Raw genomic sequence first — 21,235 nt, 5'->3', positions numbered from 1 at the left:
GCAAGAGGGGGGTGTCCCACGTCCCACAACCCCAGTTAATGTAATTAGGACCCTCCACACATGAATGACTATCAGGAGAGCTCACCTCTTGGGTTGATGCAATAAGAATTATTTAGGAATTAACACTTCACTTAAATTTTTGATTCTATATTTCAATCAAAGAGCCATTTTCACCCAAAAAGACATCAGAGCTGAAAGCATCTCATCAATTTTATTAATTGGGGTTGAGAAGGGTGGGATGCCCCAGCTATGCTTTTGTATAGACTGTGCCTCATGCCTGGAATACCATCCCTTTTTACCGCTGCCTTCAAGGCTCAACTCAAGGGGAATCTTTTGCTGTTGTTCACCCTTCATTTTCAAAAAGGACCAATGACATCATGGGGTGATGTCTTGACTTATTTGTGAATTGAATTTAAGTATGTTGGGGAGATGATGCAAGGTGATGGGCTTCAAATCAGGAAGACTCACTTTCATGAGTTCACATCTGGTCTCAGATACTTACTTAGCTGTGTGACCCTGGGCAAGTCACTTAACACTGTGTGCCTCAATTTTCTCATCTGTAAAATGAACTGGAGAAAGAAATGGCAATCCACTGCAGTATCTTAGTCAAGGAGACCCCAAATAGGGTCACAAAGAATCAGGCATGACTGAAATAAATGACCCAATAACAACAAAGGATAGATAGGGTGACCTGGGATTGAATCTTTCCTCCTACACGTAATCACTGTACGAATCACCCAATCTCTCTGAGGGTTGCTTTACCTGGCAGCTCTAAATGTGTGATTCTATCACTACATGAATCACAACAATAGAAAAGAAATAGAAAAGACAAGAAGCCCCCTTGTCATGACCCTGCCTTGGTATTTACCCAGGGAGTCCAATGCACTTTACTCTGACAGGCCCAAGACTGAATAAGGAGTTTGAATAGTCAGGGCCATCTTCTCTCTGTCCCCTCCTTCCTGACCTTCTTCATAGTCTAACTCCTCCCTCCGAATCTTTGCTCATGCTGTTCCCCCTTCTAGGAGTGCTGTCCCTCTTCTCTCTGGCTCCCAGAGGAAAAGCCTGGACTTCAGCATGTTACTAGGAACTTTGTTTGGGGAGGTTCTATAGTTTTTCCTGCTTGGTGACATCCCCCTGACTCTTTCAGAGATGGGTGCTTTTCTCAGTGTCTGTAGCCGCAACATTGAGGGGTGCTATGCTCCACCTTCAGAGATATCTGCTGCTGCAGAATTCTGAACCTTTGTCTGGCCTGCTCTACCGGCCTGGTATGTGGGATGTGAGGCACAGCTTGTCTAGGCCTGTCTTCGCTACCCCAAGCCTTCCCAGACATGTTCTCCACAATAGGTGCCTTGTCACAGGAAGAAGGGGCCATGGCATGAACCAAGGAACCCTTTCCTGGGAGTTTTAATCTCCTTCTTTGGGTGGGGGACACCTCCCCCCCTCATACCACCACACCTTTATGTCCTGACCTCTGACATGATCAGTTACCACAATGAATGCATGCTTTCTTTCCTCCATCAAACCTATACTCCCAAGACCCGAAGCAGCTTATGAAGAGAAGTCGACCTTTTTGTTTCAACATGAGATCCGGAGGCTGTTGAATTGGGGCAGGGGTGTTCCACTTAGGAGCAGGGCCGGTTCTTATCAGACAAATACAGTAGCCTGGCAGGTTTGTCCTTGACGACACTATTTGTTTTCTGTCCTCTTTTAACCTTGGGCTAGCTGCCCATATAGTCCATTGTGGGCCAGGGCTAAATAACGCCGAATTAAATTACACTGTCTGGAGTCACACAGCTAGAAAGCGATAGTTAGATTAGCTGGTCCCTCCAGGTTCTGCATTCTAGGATTCAAAGGCCCTAGGATTCTAGGATTTGCAGATATTGAAATTCTAGGATGTTAGTGTACTGTGATGCTGGGATTCTGGGGTCCTAGGATTCCAAGATTTTAGCTCTGACACATACTGACTGTGAGACTGACTACAAATTACTTCTTTTTAGCATTCTAGGAAACTCGTCAAGACTATAAGTTTTATAAAAAGTGCCAACTGGCTTTGGTAGAGGGAATTTTCTCATAGGGGAATTCCTTATATCAATGAAATCACTGGGCAAGTCCCTGTTCTTATCCTTATGAGTCTAGGGTTCCAGGATACCAATGTTCTAGGATACTGAGACCTTGGGATCTTAAGGTTCTAGAATTTTATGAGTCTAGTGTTCTAAGATGCAAAGATGATAAGATTCTGTGGTTCTAAGCTTCAATAATTCTAAAATTCCAGGACACTATGATCCTAGCATTCTAGGACACCAAGATTCTAGAATTCCAAGAGTCTCATCCTAAGACTTCTGACGTTGTAGGTTTCGATGGTTCTGGGGTTCTAAAATGATTTTCTTCTAGTGTAGCTTCCCTTCTGTGATACTCCCCTTCTTGGTACTTGTCCCTTTCTGCTTCAGTCTCCAAAGGGAAGCTGCTACTACTCTAGGGCTCTAGGATAAACTTAAAGAGTTGTACTCCTATTACTATAGCTCATGAGCCCCCACTAATACTGCTTCCTATTAACAATTAGTCAGTTGGCAAAATTAGCATTTAGCAAAATCAGCATTTAGCAAAATCATTTACTAAGATAGCATTTAAGAATGGTAGATACCAAAAGTCTCCCTATAAACCTGGTATGTATTTTCCCATAATTTTACACAGAAATCATGGCAAGAGTGAGCTTAAACTCTTGAATTATTAGTGAGAAACAGGTAAGATACATATGTGGCAAAGGTAACTCAAAAATCCTGAGAGTCCTTTCCCTCTTTGCAAAGCCCTCATGCTAGGTCGCCAAGATCTCTTCCTCGCCATATCCTGACTCAGTTTCTGGGATCACACTTCTTGAAGCTACCTCCTCACTTGGTCACTAATATTGTCTATATTTATATCTGTCTGGGGTGTGTATCTCTGTTCTCCACGAGATGTAGTGTCTTCTACTGACCCAATAGCTCCCCTGTGTATCTATAAGAACAATATGTATTGGGGGCGGGGGGGGGGGGAGAAGGAGAATTTTCCACAGGGGTTCCAAGCTTGTAAAGTCTTGGAGCTCTTAAGCTTCTGGATATGGTATCTCCTCCTTTGCTGCCAAACACTAGAGACAAATCCCCTTTCCACAAAGGGGTCTCATTCCACAACTATTCCCAGTCTTGCAGTAGATGTTGGTATGGTGGATAGAGCATTGGTCCTGGAGACAGCAAGACTTGAGTTCAAATGCAACGTCAGATACTTACTAGCTATGTGACCCTAGGCAAGTCATTTAACCTCTGTGTGCCTCAGTTTCTTCAACTGTAGAATCAAGATAATAATAGAACCTACCTCAAAGGTTTGTTGTAAAGTTCAAATGAGATAATATTTGTAAAAAGCCCTTACCACAATGCCTGGTGCATGTTCGTATTCGGTCGTGTCTGACTTTCTGTGACCCCATTTGGGGGAGTGATTTGTCATTTCCTTCTCCACATAGTAGGTGTTTTATAAATGCTTAGTCCTTCCCTTACTTGACTGCCTTAAATCCTCAGGACTTATATATTTAAATCTGTTAGAAAAGTGGCTAGTTTGTTTTCTCAGCCAATTCCATTACCTCTGTCTTGACTCAGTCAGAGAGGTTTTTGAGCCTCATAAAGGGATCAGGGTGTAGGCACACCTTACTTTTATATTAAAACCTCATCGTGTGACCACATCAGCTGAGCTGAGGCAAAGGGGTGTTGGTGAATCACATCCCCTCTCCCTTTACACTAGCATTATAAGATTACAGAGTTTGAAAAGTCACACATCCGAGGATGTGGTGGTTCAAGGATCCAAAGATTCTCGGATTTTGAAATGATCGTCTTTTTAGGATTCCAGTATTCTAGGATTTTAAGAGTCTAGTATCCCAGAATTAGGATAATAGCAGATATTTATATAATGCTTTAAAGCCCTCAAGTTGCTTAATACCCATTATCTCAATTGAGCCTAACAATCCTGGGAGATAAATGCTCCAGGTGCTATTATATACAGCATGATATAACAGATCTTGAATCGGGACAGTTGCATTTACGTCCTACATATGCTGCATGTGACCTTGGGCAAGCAACTTCACCTTTCTAGACCCTGATTTCCTCATTTGTAAAAATGTGGGGTTAGGTGGAATAAGATTTCTTCCAGCTCTAAATAAGTGATCCCATGACCCCCATTTTGTAGCTAGGCAATTAGTTCTCAGAGCAGATGGGTGGGCTGCCCATGGACACACAGCAATTGTCAAAAGTAGGATTTGAACCCAGATTTTCCTGGCTCTGTCAAGGATAAGGGAAGGTTGACAAGGATTCTGGGATATAACTACTAAAATTTTCAATTGAACGGGATAGAATTCTAAGGTTCTCTCAGTATTATCTATGGGAGCTTGTTGAGGGGAAGGGACCTCTCTGCCTCTCTCCTTTCTGGCCTTGGGGCCTTCACTGGGGATGCCAAAGTAGGGTGGGGTCTGGGGCTGAGGGCTACATTTCCTGGGCCCTCCTATTTGCCCAGAGGCCCAGAGGGAGAGGAAGGGAGGGATGTTTGGAGATGCAAGCTGTGGCTTGTGGTCCTTGCCTCTCTAGAAGATTGGGGAGGGTGTAGAGCTCCAGATATCAGGAAGCCAGGGGATAGGAGTGGAGGGGAGGAGAACTCACCCTATGTTTGGGGAGGGTGGGGAGAAGAGTTCTATGGGCTCCTTTCCAGGGGTAAGAGAACAGCTAGCTCCTAGAAGCTGCCATCCCCCCCCCCACACCCCCCATTTCCCAAGGCAGTTCAGGGACCTAATCAAATCCTATCATTTACGAATATATTCCCTGCTGGCCCCAGGCTGGGCCAGGCTTAATCTTAGGTCCTGGCTTCCTCACTTTTGACAGTTTGACCAAACTTCCCTTCTTCTCCACTCCCCCTGACCATTCCCCTGTTAAAGACCTTAGCTTGAAAAGGCCAAGGATCCCCACTGCATCCTGGGCCATCTCCAGTTGTCCCAATCTATACCTGGTTATTGTACCCAGAGGGCTCCAGAGGATAAAGTGAAGCTGGTGACTTTTCACAGCCCTGCCTCGCTTAAATACAATTCCCTTGTAAGTCATGGCATCACCTTCCTGATGTCACAGTTCTGTTCTGGAAGAAAGGACAAATAGCAGCCGTTCTAAAGAGCCTCTATTACAGGGGTGGGAAATCTGAACATCACAGAACAAATCCTTTTGGATGTAGATTCAGAGGGCCACACTTGAGGACCTAGATCTAGAAGACCACATGTGGCCTCAAGGCTGCAGGTTCCGCACCCCAGTTCTGTTAGCTAAAACCACTTTCTTTCTATCTGGAAGCTCATAGTCTAATTGGAGAGATAAGATATGTGCCAATAAAGGGGAAAAGGGAGAGCATAGAAGACAATTTCTGTTCTCCACTAAATGAATGACAAATTCAGGGTTTTAGGAGTTCCTAGATGGGAGAGCCTGCTGGGGGAAGTGGATAGGACGTCAGGGAAGGTTGTCTGGAAGAGGTGGGGGTTAGATCTGGGCCTGGAGGGGTTGGTGTGGTTTCAGCACTTGGAGAGAGGTCTTGGCTGGAGGAAATAAGTTCATTCTGCCCTTTGTCCTGAAATACTGCAAGAAGTGTCCAGAGCCAAATGAGGTCTCAGCAGTGCACTGGAAAAGAAGGCTCTGCTTAGCGTCAGAGGACCTGGGTTTGAATCCTGATTCTGTCACTGACTGTTAGCAGTCAATCCATACATGTACACATGGGTACTAAAGGGGAGCCACGAGCTGGGTGACGTTGGACAAACTCCTTAGGCTCTAAGAAATGAAGGGGGTTACAGCAGGTGCCTTCTAAGATCCTTCACAATCCTAAAGTAATCATTCTCTATGTGAGTTTGGGGAGGAGAGACTCAACCAACAGACATTGTTTAAGTACCTACAGGCAGCCAGGATAATTCACACTTCACCAGGCCTGGAGTCAGGAAGACCCAAGTTCGAATCCAGCCTCAGACACTCTTTAGCTACATGACCCTGAGCAAGTCACTTCACAGTTTATTCTCAGTTTCCTCATCTGTAAAATGAACTGGAGAAGGAAATGGCAAACCCCTCCAGAATTTCTACTGAGAAAACCCCAATAACTATAGCAAACCTTGGCCCTGCCCTCAAGAAGTTTACACTTTTCAGAAAGTAAGAGGTCTCAACCAGGATTCCTGAAGATGGATGTGATTTAGCACACCACCCCATCCTAATGGAGAAGTGCTGTACTCATGGCTCAGAAGGAAACACATATTTTTTTTTTTTGACATGGCCAATACAAGCATTTATTTCACTTGATTATGACTATTTGTTGCAAAGTTTTATTTTTGTTTTTAATTTCAATGAGGGGAGAGTAGGGAGGGAAGATAAATGCTTGTTATTTTTTAAAAAGTCATCCTGCTTCTAGGCTGGCTTTATCCTGTGATGAACTCTCCCTCTTTCTCCCTGAAAGAGAAAAAAAAAATTAAAGCATCTTGTTAACAATCCTACCTTCCAGGCTGCTTAGACATTTCCCCAGTTCCAGCTCTCAATTGCAAGAGTTGTATGTTTCCCAGGAGAAGATTTAGAATAATGGGTGTGCTATTATGTGTGACTGTGGGCAAGTCACTTTACACTCTGGGCCTCAGTTTCCTCATCTGTAAAATGACTGAGTTGGCCTCTGAGGTCCCTTCTAGCTTGAGTTTTGTGACCAGTGAAGTCAAACTCACAAACAAATAGAAAAAGGGACCACTAAACCATACTTAAGGATCTTTGTATGTAGAGAAAACTATATTATAATATTATCTGTTTAATTGTATTTTTGTTAAATATTCCCTGGTTATGTTTTAATTGGTGGTGACCCTAATAAGTGTTATGTTTGACATCTAGAGACTAAATGTCCTCTGAAGTCTCACCGGGACCATTATCTTAGGATTGCAGTTTCTGTTTCTTTTGGGGATGGCTCCTTTGTTAGGGAGTGGTCTGGGAGAGAAGAGTCAGGTTTGGATCTGTGTGTCTCCTGGCGGAGGAAAAGGAGTGGGTATAAATTTGGTTTCTTGCATTCGTAGTGGGGTAGGGCATCCTGAATCTATTAGAAGTCAGACTAATATGGAAATGTGTTTTACATGATTGCTCAGATGTAACCCACATCAAATTGCTTACCATCATACAGAGGAAGGGAGGGGAAGAAGGGAGGGAGAAATTTGGAAATTTTATTTAAAAGGAATCTTTAAAATTGTCTTTACATGTAATTGGAAAATAATAATAATTATTATTATAAGAAGAAGAGGAAGAGAAAAAGGAGGAGAGAGGAGGGGAGGAAGAAGAAAAGAAAGAAAGAAAGAGAAAGAAAGAAAAGAAAGAGAGGGAGAGAGGAAGGGAGGAAGGAAGGAAGGAAGGAAGGAAGGAAGGAAGGAAGGAAGGAAGGAAGGAAGGAAGGAAGGAAGGAAGGAAGGAAGGAAGAAAGAAGAAGAAAGACAGAGGCTGGATGGGGTTCTAAGGTGGAAGTCGGCTTTCCCTTTTCTCACTGAGGCTAGTCTGACCCAAGAAAATGAACTTTACTCTCAGGAGTGTCTTTACTCCATAATAAGAGGGACTCAGGTTAATTTGCCTGGCCAAGGTCCCTGTCCTCTAGGCCCAGTGAACTTGCACTCTCAATAGAAATCCAGGCTCATAGCTCTCCCCACAAGAGGACAGGGCATGTTGGGACAATGCTCTGGTTTTCAGCTCTCTGCTCTGGTTCCTGCAGCTAATTAGACACTGGAGAAGCCTGGATGGAGAGGTTCAGTGAGGAGCGGTCGGAGGGGCCAAAGTACTAGCCCAGAGTGGAGAATCCCTTTCCCAGGTGACTGATGGAGGGGGGGTGAGTGAAGGACTCAGATGGGTGGGAGAGGAGCCCTGGAAGGAGATAGCTCCCCATAAATGAAGAAGGCAGGGATGGGCAGGTCAGGGAGAATGTGGAGAGAGTTGCAGAACAGGCCAATGAGTGGCAGAACAGCTTAGTGGAGTTGGGAGAGAAAGAGGAAGAGAACTGGTGTGGAAGAGAGAGGAGGAGAGGAAAAGTGATGGGGGGAGAGGGAGAGGAGAGAGACAAGGAGAGGAGATGGAAGAATGTGAAAGGAAAGGGGAGAAAGGAAGCCTAAGTGTTCCAAGTAGAAATGGTGATTGACAGGGCAACATGATTTGTGTGTGTGGGTGGGGGGTGGGTGAGGGTGTGACAAGCTGTGTGGGGAAGGGGTCCCGGGGCTGGTAGAGTTTGCTCTCAGGACTTCCTAATGGAGTTGGCCAGGGCTGATTCTTAGTTTGACAATGCTGTGTTGGTGGGGGAGAGAGATGGGAGGGTGTCCTGGTCTTTCTGAGCATCAGAGTTCCCCTAGGTAATAGGGGAGACTGGGCTCGAGGGGCTGGAATGTTCTAGGTCTACAGGTGGCTTTTATGAAGGAAAGGGCAGAGAATTCTCTGCGTCCTGGACTCTAGCTCTCATGACCCATGGTCTAGGATAAGATCTGAGCATGTGTGTGGTTTAGGAGAGGAGTCTTGGGAGGGGAAGGAACAGTCCCAGCAATCATAGCATCTCTTGGGCCCACCTTTTCTCTTTGCCCTTTGGGGGCCAAAGGAAGGCCTTCCCAGTCTCCCAGAGCTGAGGGAGGGTCTCTGGACTTTGGATAAAATCTTCCAACTCAGCCTGGCCAGCCTTCTTGGCCCAGTCAGAAGAGATAGGTGGTCATACTAAGAGAGGGATAGAGGCAGACAGAGAGACAGAAAGAACGAAACACAGAGACAGACAGAGACAAATACAGAGACAGAGAGATCCTGAGACAGACAGAGAGACAGAAACAAAGACAAAGAAAAAGACAGAAAGAGAAAGACAGAGTGTCTTTGTGTGTGCCCTTCTGTCTGCCTGTTCTTTTCCTCTTGGGCCAGTTCCCCATGATTCTCATCCTCTGTTAGGGGTTCCCCCTCAGATGTTTTCTCATCTCCTTTTGAACACCCCTGCACATGCATTCTCAATCCCCACTCCCTACCCAGTACCCTCAAGATGCCCTCTGCTCACCTTCATCCTTTCCTTACTATCGACCTGGACCTGCCTTTCTATCACACACACCCCCTTCCCAAAGTTCTGCCTTCATCCTCACCTCCCTAAGAAAACCCCCCAATTGTGGAGGTAAGGCAGATCTCAGAAAAGCCTCAACAGGAAAACCAATCCAATGGAAAACCAATCTCCCTGAATTGTTAATGACTGACAGCTCCTATTTAGTCTGCCCACTGGTTACATTTTAAAATCAACCAGTAGCTATTTAATAAGTCCCTACCAGGCACTGGGGATACAGAATCAAAAATGAAGCCATCCCTGAGGAATTCCTGTTTCCTATAACGAACCCTCTGTTGGTAGAATTTCAGGCTGCCCAAGCAGACTGCATTAGACAGGGCCAAGGAATGGTGGGGGAAGCTTTCGACAGTGGCGAAGAATGAAACATAAGACTTCAAGGCCACTCAGTAAATATTTATTGAATTGCTTAGGATGGAGGCTTGTGGGTATAAAGTCAGGACTCAGGTAGGAAAAGACGCTAGGCTAGAGTTATGACATCCTTGCCAGAGACCATTAATTGAGTGCCTGCTCAGAGCAGGGAGAGATGTCGACAACTGGGATCCGAAATTGTACAACCTGTTTACATGGACGGGACCCGTGTGTACAATCCGACATACATATCCACTGCCTTCTAGATGCTGTAGCCTATGCTAGGTTGGGGGAAGGTGGAGATCCAAGTGAATCCTGTCCAACAAATGTTTACTAATAGACTTCCATGTACCAGGAACCCTGCTATGCCTTGGGCATACAGAACCAAAATTGAAGAACAATTCCCGTCCTTAAAAAGCTTATATTATACTGGGAAGGAGGGAGATGGTATGTGTGTGAATGTATGTATGTATGTTATTGTATGTATGTATATATGTATATATGTGACTGCATGTGCCTATGTATATGTATATAGGTATGCGTTTATGTGTGCACCCATGTGTATACACGTGCTATGTGTGTACATGTATGTATTTGTGTGTATACATATACAACATATAGAAAAAGACAATACAAGATCATTTAAGGAAGGGAGGACAGAGGAGAAATCTGGAATGGCTCCCCATGAAAGGAGACTCCTGAGCTGAGCCTTGAAGGAAACTAAGGATTATAAGGAGAATAGAGGTAGAGGAGAGGCTGAAAGGACGGGATAACCAGCTTGGGAACAGCGAGGAGGCCAGTGTGCCTAGAACCCTCAGTGCATGAAGGGGGGTCATGTGAAAGCAGCTGGGAGGATTAGGCTGGAGCCAAATGGTGGCTTTGAATGTCTGACTGAGCATGTTGGGTTTTGTCTGGGAGGTGACAAGGAGCCGGGGAAGTCCCTTCAGTGGCAGCTGAGGATGTCCTTCTGTAGAGGACCCTGAGTGTCTTCTAAAGGGGGGTCGCAGAAAGCACGAAGAGAGAACATCTCCTTAGAGCTGGAAAGAATCTTTGGAAGACTAGGGTTTGCCATACCGGGGGTGCTTTGGGCAGCTGGCTGGAGAATGGCTCAGAGCCTGAAAACAATTCATCCATCCATTAAGAGGCCATCACAGCTGTCCCAGTGTGAGGTGATGAGGGCCTGAACTAAGGTGGCACCTGTCTGAGTGATACTGTTGTGGAGGCAGAAGTGGAAGGATAGTGAGTATCATTGGGAGAAGCTGAACCCAGATCTTTTGGTTCTAAACCCAGAAGATTTTTCATAACACCATAATGTTCTCTTGTTGTTCATGAACTGACTTTATCTGAAGGGAATAGGAAGCAGTAAGCGTTTATTAAACAGTTACTATGTACCAGGAACTGTGCTAAGCTCTTTACAAATATCTCATTTGGTCTTCACTACAGTCCTGGGAGGTGGGGGTAATCTTATCCACAGATGAGGAGACTGAAGCAGATGAAAGGTAAGTGACTTGTCTAGGGTCACACAGCTAGTGTGTGAGGAAGGCTTTGCACTCAGGTCTAATCCTGAAGTTAGGACCAGTGCTCTATTTGCTTTGCCACCTAGATACCTCTAAGTGGGGCATTGTAAGGAGAGCGACGACTTACTAATTTATTGTTTCCTCCTTGTTGGTCTTTTTAGGTGTGAGACAGGGCTGGGTTCTAGGCTCTGCTGAGGACCTGGAGGCTGGGAACCCAGCAGTTGTTGGCTGCTGAAGGACATCTCTTATTCTGAGAAGCTAGTCCACTCCTGCCCTTGGATGGCCCAGCGGAGCAATCTTCACATGAGCCCTGATTCTTGGGATAGCACCTGCACTGAAGTTCTGGCCCATCTCTTTGAAGAGGTTAAGCAGGACCCTTCTTGGAGGTGATGTGGGACTGCCATGTCAGGTGGGAGTAAGGAAGGAGACTTCTGGAGGAATATTTGACCCACCCACAAAAGAAAGGGGGCCACAGAGCTTGGACTTCATTGGACCTCTGCCAGTCATGGCACCCACTCCCCCAATCCTGCCAGCTGGCCCTGTCCCACAGCCTTTGGAGCCCTCATCACCCTGTCCAGAAAGCATCAGGCGGTTCCTGTCAGCCAATGTCCTGCCTGTGGGTGAGTGAAGCCACTGGACTCTCTTTGAGTTGGGAACTGCGATAATTTTCTGAATCTTTTACTTCTGACTTTGTGGTCATTGGACCCTATTTTCTCTTCCCTTATGGAAGAGGTAGTATTGCCCCCACTTGGCACAGGGTGAGTGCCCCTGTGGCATTACTGTACCAAGGGAAGAGATGAGGCAGCTTCTGTGATTACCAGCAGGTGAATGAGATAGGGTGACCTGAGGCAAGAGTACTTCATCCTCTAGCATAGGGGATATGGAAGCTTTCCCTATATCACAGTGCTGCTGCCAGGGTCAGAGCTATGTATGTCCTACACCACCCTACTTCCTGATTTCTCCAATGGAAACCATCTATTTGAAACATCTTCCTTCCTCATTTCTCTCTCTTTAGCCAACTGAGGTTGAATATGTTGAAGGGGAGGGTGTATGGTTTGTTGAAGGAATAAATTGGCTTTGAGGAGAGGGTTGAACATCTGACTGAGTGGCTCACCTTTCTGTAGCCTTCTCCCCACCCCTCACAAAGATTCTGGAAATAACCAGGATGGATGTCTTTCCAAAGGCAGGGGTGGAGTGAGCATGATTCTTTTGGTTGGTTTTTTAAATGTTTTTATTGATATTGTCTCTTTTTATATCACCTTTCCCATTTATGTTCCCCCTTCCAGAAAAATCATCCCTTATAACAAAGAATAAAAAAGAGAAAAAAAGGAGTTCAGCAAAACAAATCAATAATTTAAAAAGTCTGAGGTTAAATGCAGTTTCACACCCACTTGTACAAAGAAGGGTGGGTGGGAAGGTGCCTTCTAAGTCTTCTCTGGGGCCAAGCTTGGTTATTATGATGTCATAGCTTTTGATTTAGGTTGTTTTTATTATTGTTCTTTCCATTTACGTTGTTGTATTCATTGTACATTTTGTTTTCCTAGTTCTTCTTCCTTCATTTTACATCAGTTTAAGTCTTTTCATGCTTCTCTGTAGCCATCATATTTATTGTTACTTAGGTTATAGATACATTTCATTATACTCATGTAACACAATTTGTTTAGTCATTCCCCAATTGATGAGCATATATTTGTTTCCAATTCTTTGCTACTACAAAGAGGGCGATGATAAATATTTTGATGTTTGTGGGGGCCTCTCTTTTTTATCATGGGCCTCCCTAGTGTTTTTGTCTTGCAGTGGTACTCTGGATCAAAGGGCATGGGCATTTTTGTCACTTATAATTACAACTTGATTTCTAGAATGGTTAGATTACAATATTCGCAGCTCCACCAACAATGTATTAGTGTGCTCATCTTTCTTTGACACCTCAAATATTTACTATTGTTATTCTTTATAATTTTTTTACTAATTTGGTAGAAGTGAGGTAAAACCTTGGAGTTGTTTTCAAAATGCATTTCTCTTATTAGTAGTGATTTGGGGCACTCTTCCATGTGGTTATTAATAGTCTACATTTGTTCTTTTGAGAACTGTACCTATGTTGTATGAGCATGATTATTTTTTATTAATTTATTTATTTTTAGTTTTCAATATTCACTTCCACAAGTTTTTAATTTTTTCCCCTCCCTCCCTTAGATGGCTTGCCATCTGATGTGGGTTCCACATATACATTCCTATTAAACATATTTTCACATTAGTCATGTTGCATAGAAGAATGATAACGAATGGGAGAAAGAAAACAAAACAAAACAAAAAAGAAAACAGTCTGCTTCACTCTACATTTCAACTCCATAATTATTTCTCTGGATCTGGATGGCATTTTCCATCATGAGTCCCTTGGAATTCTTTTAGGTCCTTGCATTGCTGAGAAGGGCTAAGTCTATCAAAATCAGTCCTTGCACACTGTGGCTGTTACTGTGTACAATGTTCTCCTGGTTCTGCTCCCCTCACTTAGCATCAGTTCATATAAGTCCAGGTTTTTCTGAAATCCACCTGCTCATCATTTCTTATAGCACAATAGTATTCCATTACATTCATATACTACAACTTGTTCAGCCATCCCCCAATTGATAGGCATCCCCTCACTTTCCAATTCTTTGCCACCACAAAAAGAGCTGCTGTAAATATTTTTGTACATGTAGGTCCTTTTCCCATTTTTATGATCTCTTTGAGATACAGCCCTAGAAGTGGTTATTGCTAGGTCAAAGGGTACGCACATTTTTATAGCTCTTTGAGCATAGTTCCAAATTGTTCTCCAGAATGGTTGGATCAGTTCACAGCTCCACCAGCAATGAGTTAGTGTTCCAACTTTCCCACATCTTTAAAATTTATTGAACATGATTCTTAAAGGTGATTAAAAACATACTGACTTCTCCTGCCTCCTGGTTTTCTCAGGTACCAAATATAAGTCCTGGGAAGGGAAATTCTGGGAACATTTTATCTATAGATAATGTATTCTTATCCAGGCAGAGTGTAGATGTACTGTGTGACTGACCTCAGAAGGTCATTTAGCATGTGAGGAATGTTGCTTATAGCCTTAGGGAGGCTGTTGGTATAGTCCACAATGTTTGCTTATAGATCCCTCTGTGAGACATGAAATCCCTGTAGCAATGAAACTTTCCTGAACTGATATTCATAGCCCAGAGAGAAAGTTTGTTTAATAAACTACTTCTTCTGAGTCTACACTTTCTCCCCTGAGCAACCAGTTCTCCAGTGGGAAGGTCCAGGGTTTAGGAAGGATCCATTGGGTCTCCTCTTTTTGGGTTCCCATTGGGGGATAAAAAGACTGGGATTTCTTTGAGCTGAAGAAAATAAGGAAATTTTGTCATGACTTGTAGGCCATATGGGCAGTGTGTGGCCTGGCTGCCACTGTTGGACTTGGTGTGGAGGGTCTGGTGGTTGTGGTCTTACATTCATTTTTATATTGCCCCCTCTCTGCTCCTGCCATACTCAATGGCTCCCTACTTTACCCTCAGGATCTCTCATAGTTGGTCCCATAATCATTGACTGGATCAGCAATGACCATGGGCATGAAGGAAGGGGGTTGCCATGGGGAAACTGAGCCCCTGAGTAGTGCTGACCTTGGTGCCAAGAGCTGATGGTGATACTAGTCAACAAGCTAAGTAAAACAAGCATTTATTAAGCGCCTACTATATGCCAAGCTAAGTGCTGGGAATGTATAGAAGGGCTAAAACAAACAAAGAAAACCCAGCCCCTGACCTCCAGGATCTCAGAACCTCTGGTCTGAGGCGGGGCAAAAAAAGAAACATGGTTCTCCCTAGGGACCCCTCATTCTGAAGGGGGGAGACTTAGCCCTGTCTTTGGGGATCCCATGGTTTCACCCAATGCATTCACAATAAAGAGCTGGAAAATGCTGACAAAGCAGCCTCCCCATCAGCCTCTCTGTTGACCTGTAGTGAGTATGAGGTCCCACTCCCACTGGGGGAGGCCTTGTCATCACCCTCCCTAAGTTTTTATGAATTGCCTTGCCTGCTGCCCACAGGGGCATGCTCAGGGCTGCTGCTGTTCATGAAGGATGAATGGATGCTCTGTCCTTGGAGGGCAGGCATGATGTGATGCCACTAGATGTGGGCTCGGAGCTGGTTTTTCAAGAGTGGGGATGAGCTGTGCTGAGGGCTTCATATTCCTCTGCCCTGTTCCTCACTGTAGGAAGGAAGGAAAGAGACAGGCATTTATTAAACACCTACTATGTGCCAAGCACTGTGCATGTTCTTTAGAAATATCTCAAATTGTGATCCTCACCATTCTCAGAGGTGGATGCTATTATTATCCACATTTTACAGATGAGGAAACTGAGGCAGGCGAAGGTTAACTGACTTGCCCAGGATCACATAACTAGCAAGTATCTGAGGCTGGATTTGAACTCCACTCTTCCTAAGTCTAGACCAAGGACTCTACCCACTGCACTGCCTAGCTGTGTCCAATGGCAAGCAATAGTTCAGGGTCAGAGTTCACACTGAGGTGAGGGTCAGGGGACTTTGGTCATGGTATGTAGCTAGGAAAACCTTTCTCTTCTAAGTAAATTGGAGACCATGACCTGGCCCTCCAGCTAGAAGACCCAGACTTGGGAAGCATGGAAACAAAGGCTAAGCCATGAGAAGATGGTGGCTATGACAGTGAAATCAGAGGTAAGGAGTGTCAGGAGGGCTTTGAATGCTCCTGGAATAATGGCGCCAGCCATTTCTTGCGGGCAAGTTGCCTGCTTCTGGGGCCTGTCCTCATGGGGGACACTGGAGGATGCAGTGACGGGGGAGGTCTTAGGGAGGAGAGACATTTGGCCAAAGGGAGGGACCCTGTGGGGGAAGAAGTTGACTCTGCTCAGTTCTCCTTAATGACAGAAACAACAAGAATACTGCTGTGGGGGCACATTAGGAGGGGAAGGACCTCAGGGAGGCTTTTAGCTTGTATTCTCTTGGGGGATGGAGACACCAAAAAACTAGGCAAGCCTCTCCCCCAGGAGGCCAAGGCATCAGAATTAGTGTCTGGGATCTCTGATAATCAATTCTCTCTATCCACTCTGTATCAAGAAGGCAAGTTCCTTCCTGCCTTCTCCCTAAGAAATTAAAATCAGAGCTAGAAGGATTATTAAAATTCAGTAATTTTCTGTCATGTCTGACTCTTCCTGACCCCATCTGGGGTTTTCTTGGCAAAGATACTGGAGCGATTTTCCATTTCCTTCTCCTGCTCATTTTACAGATAAGGAAGCTGAGGCAAACAGGGTAAAGTGACTTGCCCAGGGTCACACGGTGAGGTAACTGAGTTTGGGTTAGGACCTAGGTCTTCTAAATTCTGCTGCCTCTATTTCTTCAGGAGAATGGCTATGGCTTGTGTAGGAGAGGAACAGATTTTGAAAGCCACTGCTCAGAGTGGGAAACGGGCCCTTGGGTGAGTCTGGTTTCCGTGCCCCTCCCCAGATCCCTACTCAGGATTTTGCTAAGTACTGAAATCCAGCTGTGTTTTTCTGATTGCCACCCAGGAGGCCAGGCTTAGCTCAGAACAGCCCAGACTCCTTCCTCCCTGAGCAATGTTCAGCTCTGTTCTAATCCTGGGTATAATTTTCTCAGTGCTGAGCAAGATAGCAATCTGACCACATGAAAGAATTACAAATTATTCTAGGAGCCCATGGCCTTTTGGGTATTAAATTGGACTCTGAGCAGCGTGGGGAGTCTGAGGAAATGGGTCATTTTCCTCCTTCCTGCCTGGAGCAATTAGCATCCTTCTTATCATGTTTGAATGTGTCTGGGTCAGCCCCTCCTCTTGTCTTATCTTCCACTGGGTCAGCTCTATGGAACCTTCTCCACCAGGGAGGGATGGGCTGGCACATGAGGACATCCCAGTCTGCGACACTCCTTAGTCTGAGGGAGGAGTGAAGAGGGCAGAGACTTCTGTGTGTTCTGGAAGGAAGAGGGAAAGGGCAGAATAAAGATGTTCCTGGAATTCATCAGATTGTCAACAAGCTCAAAGTGTCTGGGGTATGCTGGGTACTGAGGAATGTGCAGAGAGTTAAATGATCCTGGATCCCCAGCCACAGAAAGATGTGGGCAAGAATCAATGCAAAAGATGGGAAGGTGGGGAAGGACTGGGATCCAACTGCCCTCGTACCACTTGGCAGTCTTTTTTTTTCAATTTAAGATCCAAATTCTCTCCCTCCAGCCTCTCCCTTTCACACTCTCTCCCTCTCTCTCACCCCATTGAGAAGATAAACAACATGATATCAGTTATACATGTGAATAATACAAAACTTATTTCCATATTAGGCTCTTATATACTCACTATGTCCCACTTCATGTTCTAGTTCTCTGCAGAACTAAAACTAGGGTGGGACAGCCAGTCCATTGTACCAAGGTAGGGAAATTGGAAGGGACAGACAGCACCTTCCTGGGGAATGCTTCTTCATCTGATTGCTCTGCTCCTGGCCGTGGTGGTGTACTTTTTCCCTGCAGAGGCACCACTTTTTAGAATGATAGAACCCTCAGGATAGCCCAGGGTGGAACTCCTTAAAACCGACAACCACAATCCTAACGATTGCTTGCTTTCTCTCGCCCCACCTCTCATCACAGATGAAAAATATTTCTAGTGACAACTGTGGTTAACTGTGTTCATATCTTATTCCTCCCCCTCTCCCTCCTCCCCTCCAGCTAGACTGTAAGATCCCATTACTCACAGGATGCTAGATTTCAAGTCAAAAGGCACAGCAGAGATTATTGTGTCCAGCCTCCTCATTCTATAGATGAGGAAACTGAGGCTCAGAATAGTTAAGTCACCACCTAGCACAGTGCCTGGTATACAGTATGTGCTAAATAAATGCTTTCTCTTCCCTCTGAGATTATCCCATTTCTCCTGCCTATATCTTTTTTGCACACAGTTGTTTGCATGTTGTTTTCCCCGTTAGACTATGATCTCCTTGAACTCAGAAACTATCTTTGTCTCCTCAGCACTTAGCATAGGGCATGGCACATAGTAGGTGCTTAATAAATGCTTGGCTCACTTGACCAATAATATCTCCCCTCTAAGATCATTAATAGGTCATTCCTCTATATCTGATGCATAACTAATTGTTCAATTGTTTTTTAGTCATCTCAGACTCTCTGTGACCCTATTTGGGGTTTTCTCAGCAGAGATACAGGAGTAGTTTGCTATTCCTTCTCTATCTCATTTTACAGATGAGGAAACTGAGGCAGACAGAGGTTAAATGACTTGCCCAGAGTCACACAACTAGTAAGTATCCGAGGCTGGATTTGAACTTAGGCCTTCCTGATTCTGAATGTACTGTAACACCTAGGTGAACCTTATTCATTCACTCACTCATTCATTCACACTCATTCATTCATGCATTCATGCATTCATTCATTCATTCAGCTTCTGAGAATATTGAAGAAACTGGCATGGGAGTGACAAAAATAGAAACATGCCCTGCCTTTAAGTAACTAACACTCTCTTGGAGGAAACAATGTGTATCAGTGAATACAAAATAAACAGTGATATGAAGTGGGAGAGGAGGGCCCTAAGGATTGAATTGTGGATCAGGTTAGGCCTTTTATAGGAGGTTCCAGGAGCCTGGAGACAGAGAAAAAAACAAACACCTCCTGCCCTCACAGAGTTTATACTTTACAGGGCGGTGTTACATGTACGGTGGTCAGTACATTTATGTAACTAGAGAGCATGGACAGTTAAGTGGTGTTGGAAAAGACTTAACTTAATAAGGTATCTGAGCAGAGCCTTGAAAGAAGAATAGAATTTGAAGGGATGCTGGTAAGAATTCATGATTTTCAGGCATGAGGCACAGCCTGGCCAAAGGAGAGTAGGTAGGAAATGGAACACCATATTTTTGGCTGTTTTGGCCAGAATGAAGAGACAGTGACGAAGGGTGGGGTGGACAAGTAGTGGAAAATAAGTTTAAAAGTCTGCCTAATGAGCTGGGTACCCTTTCTGGGTCTGGTTTGGTTTCAGGTTTTGTTGTTTTTTTTTGTTTTGTTTTTTAACATTCTCTGATTTCTAGAGAACTTTCCTCACAACATTCCCATGCAGGTGAGATGAGTATCATTTCCCCCCTTTTATGAATGATGGAACAGAAGCTCAGTTAGGTTAAGGGACTTTCCCATGGTCATACAGTGACTGGTTTGAATCCCAACCCTGTCCTTGAATACTTGTGTGCTTTTGGGTATATGAATCTACTTGTCCAGGACTCAGTTTCCTCTTCTGTGAAATAGTAACATGTGCTAGGCACTGTAAAGCTAAGTACTTTACGATAATTAACATGTCTGATCCTCACAACAACCCTGGGAGGTAGATGCCATTATTACCCCCTCATTTTACAGTTGAGGAAACTGAGGCAAACAGAGGTTTAGTGACTTGCCCAGGGTGGCACAACTAACAGGTATCTGAGGTCGGATTTGAACCCAGGACTTCTGACTCTGGGCCCAGAACTCTATCAACTAGTGGAAATGGAAGAAAGATTTTTTTTCTTCCCCTTTTCCTCCTCTCAATTCTTCCAGGGCCTAACACAAAATAGCATGGAAAAAGCATTTATTAAATATTAACTTTGCGCTAGGCTCTGTGCTAAGACCTGGTGGGGGGGGGGGAGGGGTGGCTAACTACAAAAGAAAAGACAGTCTCTCTGCTCTAAGAGCTTACATTCTAATAGGAGGGATCAACATGTATGGTGGTCATATGGTGGTCAAGGAGGGAAGCATAAAGGGCTGGTGAGTGGAACCACCCATCGAGGCCCAGAAGACTGCCCTGGGGACTATGCTGTTCTTGAATGCCCCTTTCTCTCCCTAACCCTCACTCCCACACCTTCCCTGAGGCCTAGACACCATGCATGAGACCATCTGGTCAGATAAGAGACATCCCAATCAGAACACCTGAAGAATTGGGCAAGGCCATTTGGTAAAGGAGAGGGGACTGACTGCAGCCTCAAAGGGTCTGAACTGGGGGGAAGGTGAGGTGTGGGGCAGGGTGGGGAAGGATTGCCTGAGTCATCTCTGGCTCCCCCACATCTTCCTCAGCCTCCCAAGCCAAAGGCTGACGTCATCATGGTTAGGGGATTTCAGAGCTGACACTGACATGTCTGCCCTTCAGTTCCCTTCCATGCCAGAGGGCCCTTGCCTAGGGAGTTGTTGGCTTCAGGGTCCTATGCCCCAGACTCCTGGAGAGAACTCCTCTTAGTGACTTTCTTGTAACTGGGGGTCTGATCCAGAAGGGTACCCTCACTGGAGAAGGGAGACAGAAGAGGGAGAAGGAGGCACCCAAGGAAAGGAGAATGGGCGTGTACCCACTTGTGCTGGGGTAGATTTGGTGTGTGTAGTTGAAGAGGGAGGTGGGTGGAAGGGGAAAGGGTGGGGGCTTTTGTGTTTACCCCTGTGTTTCTCTGCCATGTGACTGGTGGGTGTATGTGTCTACATGCTACACGCTGTGTGTGAGCATATCTGTATGTTTTTATGTGTGTATGTGTATCTGTCTGACAGCAATGGTTTGTAGGGGTGGGGGTTTGTGTGCATGTATGACATGTGTGTTAAGTGTTTGTATCTGTATTTCTGTGTCTATGTTCGTGGTTTGTGGGCATGTCTGGGTTTGTGTCTGTGGGTGTCTGCACATGGTAAGACATGGGTATTTCTCGGGGGGGGGTTGGCTCCCCATCCTCCAGTGGCTCCACTTGGCTAGGGCTGTGGGATAGAAAGCAGGAGATGCTCTGCTCTGTGTCTGAGGACATCAGTAACTGAAGCAGCCTGAAGCCTGGGGGTAGGAGGGGAAGGCTGGGGATGGACAGGACAGAGAAGAGGCAGCTTCCCTGGGGAATCTGGCATTCTCCAAATGTGCCAGGGCAGGTTCCAGTTTCCTTTGCCCTGTGGATATGTCGAAAGATCTCTGTGCAGAGACATGTACTATCTCCCACCTCTTGTTCCAAAGGTTTCTGCTCAGGCCTGGCCTGGAATGGAGGGAGGGGATGATGTGGGCACCTGGAAGCTCCAGGGGGAGAGGACTCAGGCAAGATGGGGATGGCAGGCCTGTCTGGACTGGCCCCTGCCCTCTGCGGTGCTCCCCCCCCCCCCCCCCCTCTCACCTTTTCTCACTCCTTCCTTCCTGGCCTTCCATGGCAGGGCAGGCCCGAGAAGTTCCTTCCCTCTTCCTCCCCCCCCCACCCTCCAAACCTTCCCTTTTTTCCTTCTCTC

The 21,235-nt window shown here is 45.3% G+C and overlaps 1 protein-coding gene across 5 annotated transcripts in view; it reads left to right on the top strand.

Annotated features, from left to right (window-relative positions):
- The window catches only part of PLCH2 (phospholipase C eta 2), a 352,788-nt gene that overhangs the window by 30,265 nt on the left and 301,288 nt on the right, over window positions 1–21,235 (top strand). For 4 of the 5 annotated variants that reach the window (XR_011166493.1, XM_069078304.1, XM_069078301.1 and 1 more), the window contains one exon: window positions 11,147–11,605. Coding sequence is in view for 4 of the 5 variants with exons in the window: in XM_069078304.1 (XP_068934405.1) it covers window positions 11,491–11,605 (115 nt within the window). In the remaining variant the exon portion in view is untranslated. Of the gene's footprint in view, window positions 1–7,736; window positions 7,855–11,146; window positions 11,606–21,235 lie in introns of those variants that run through there. The other variant, XM_069078302.1, reaches the window with a different exon arrangement.

This window comes from Petaurus breviceps, unplaced genomic scaffold (genome assembly GCF_028583685.1).
Source record: "Petaurus breviceps papuanus isolate PSGF00001 unplaced genomic scaffold, PetGlider_PUasm1.0 91041, whole genome shotgun sequence".
Lineage (NCBI taxonomy): Eukaryota > Metazoa > Chordata > Mammalia > Diprotodontia > Petauridae > Petaurus > Petaurus breviceps.
This window is presented reverse-complemented; position numbering and strand designations above follow the sequence as displayed.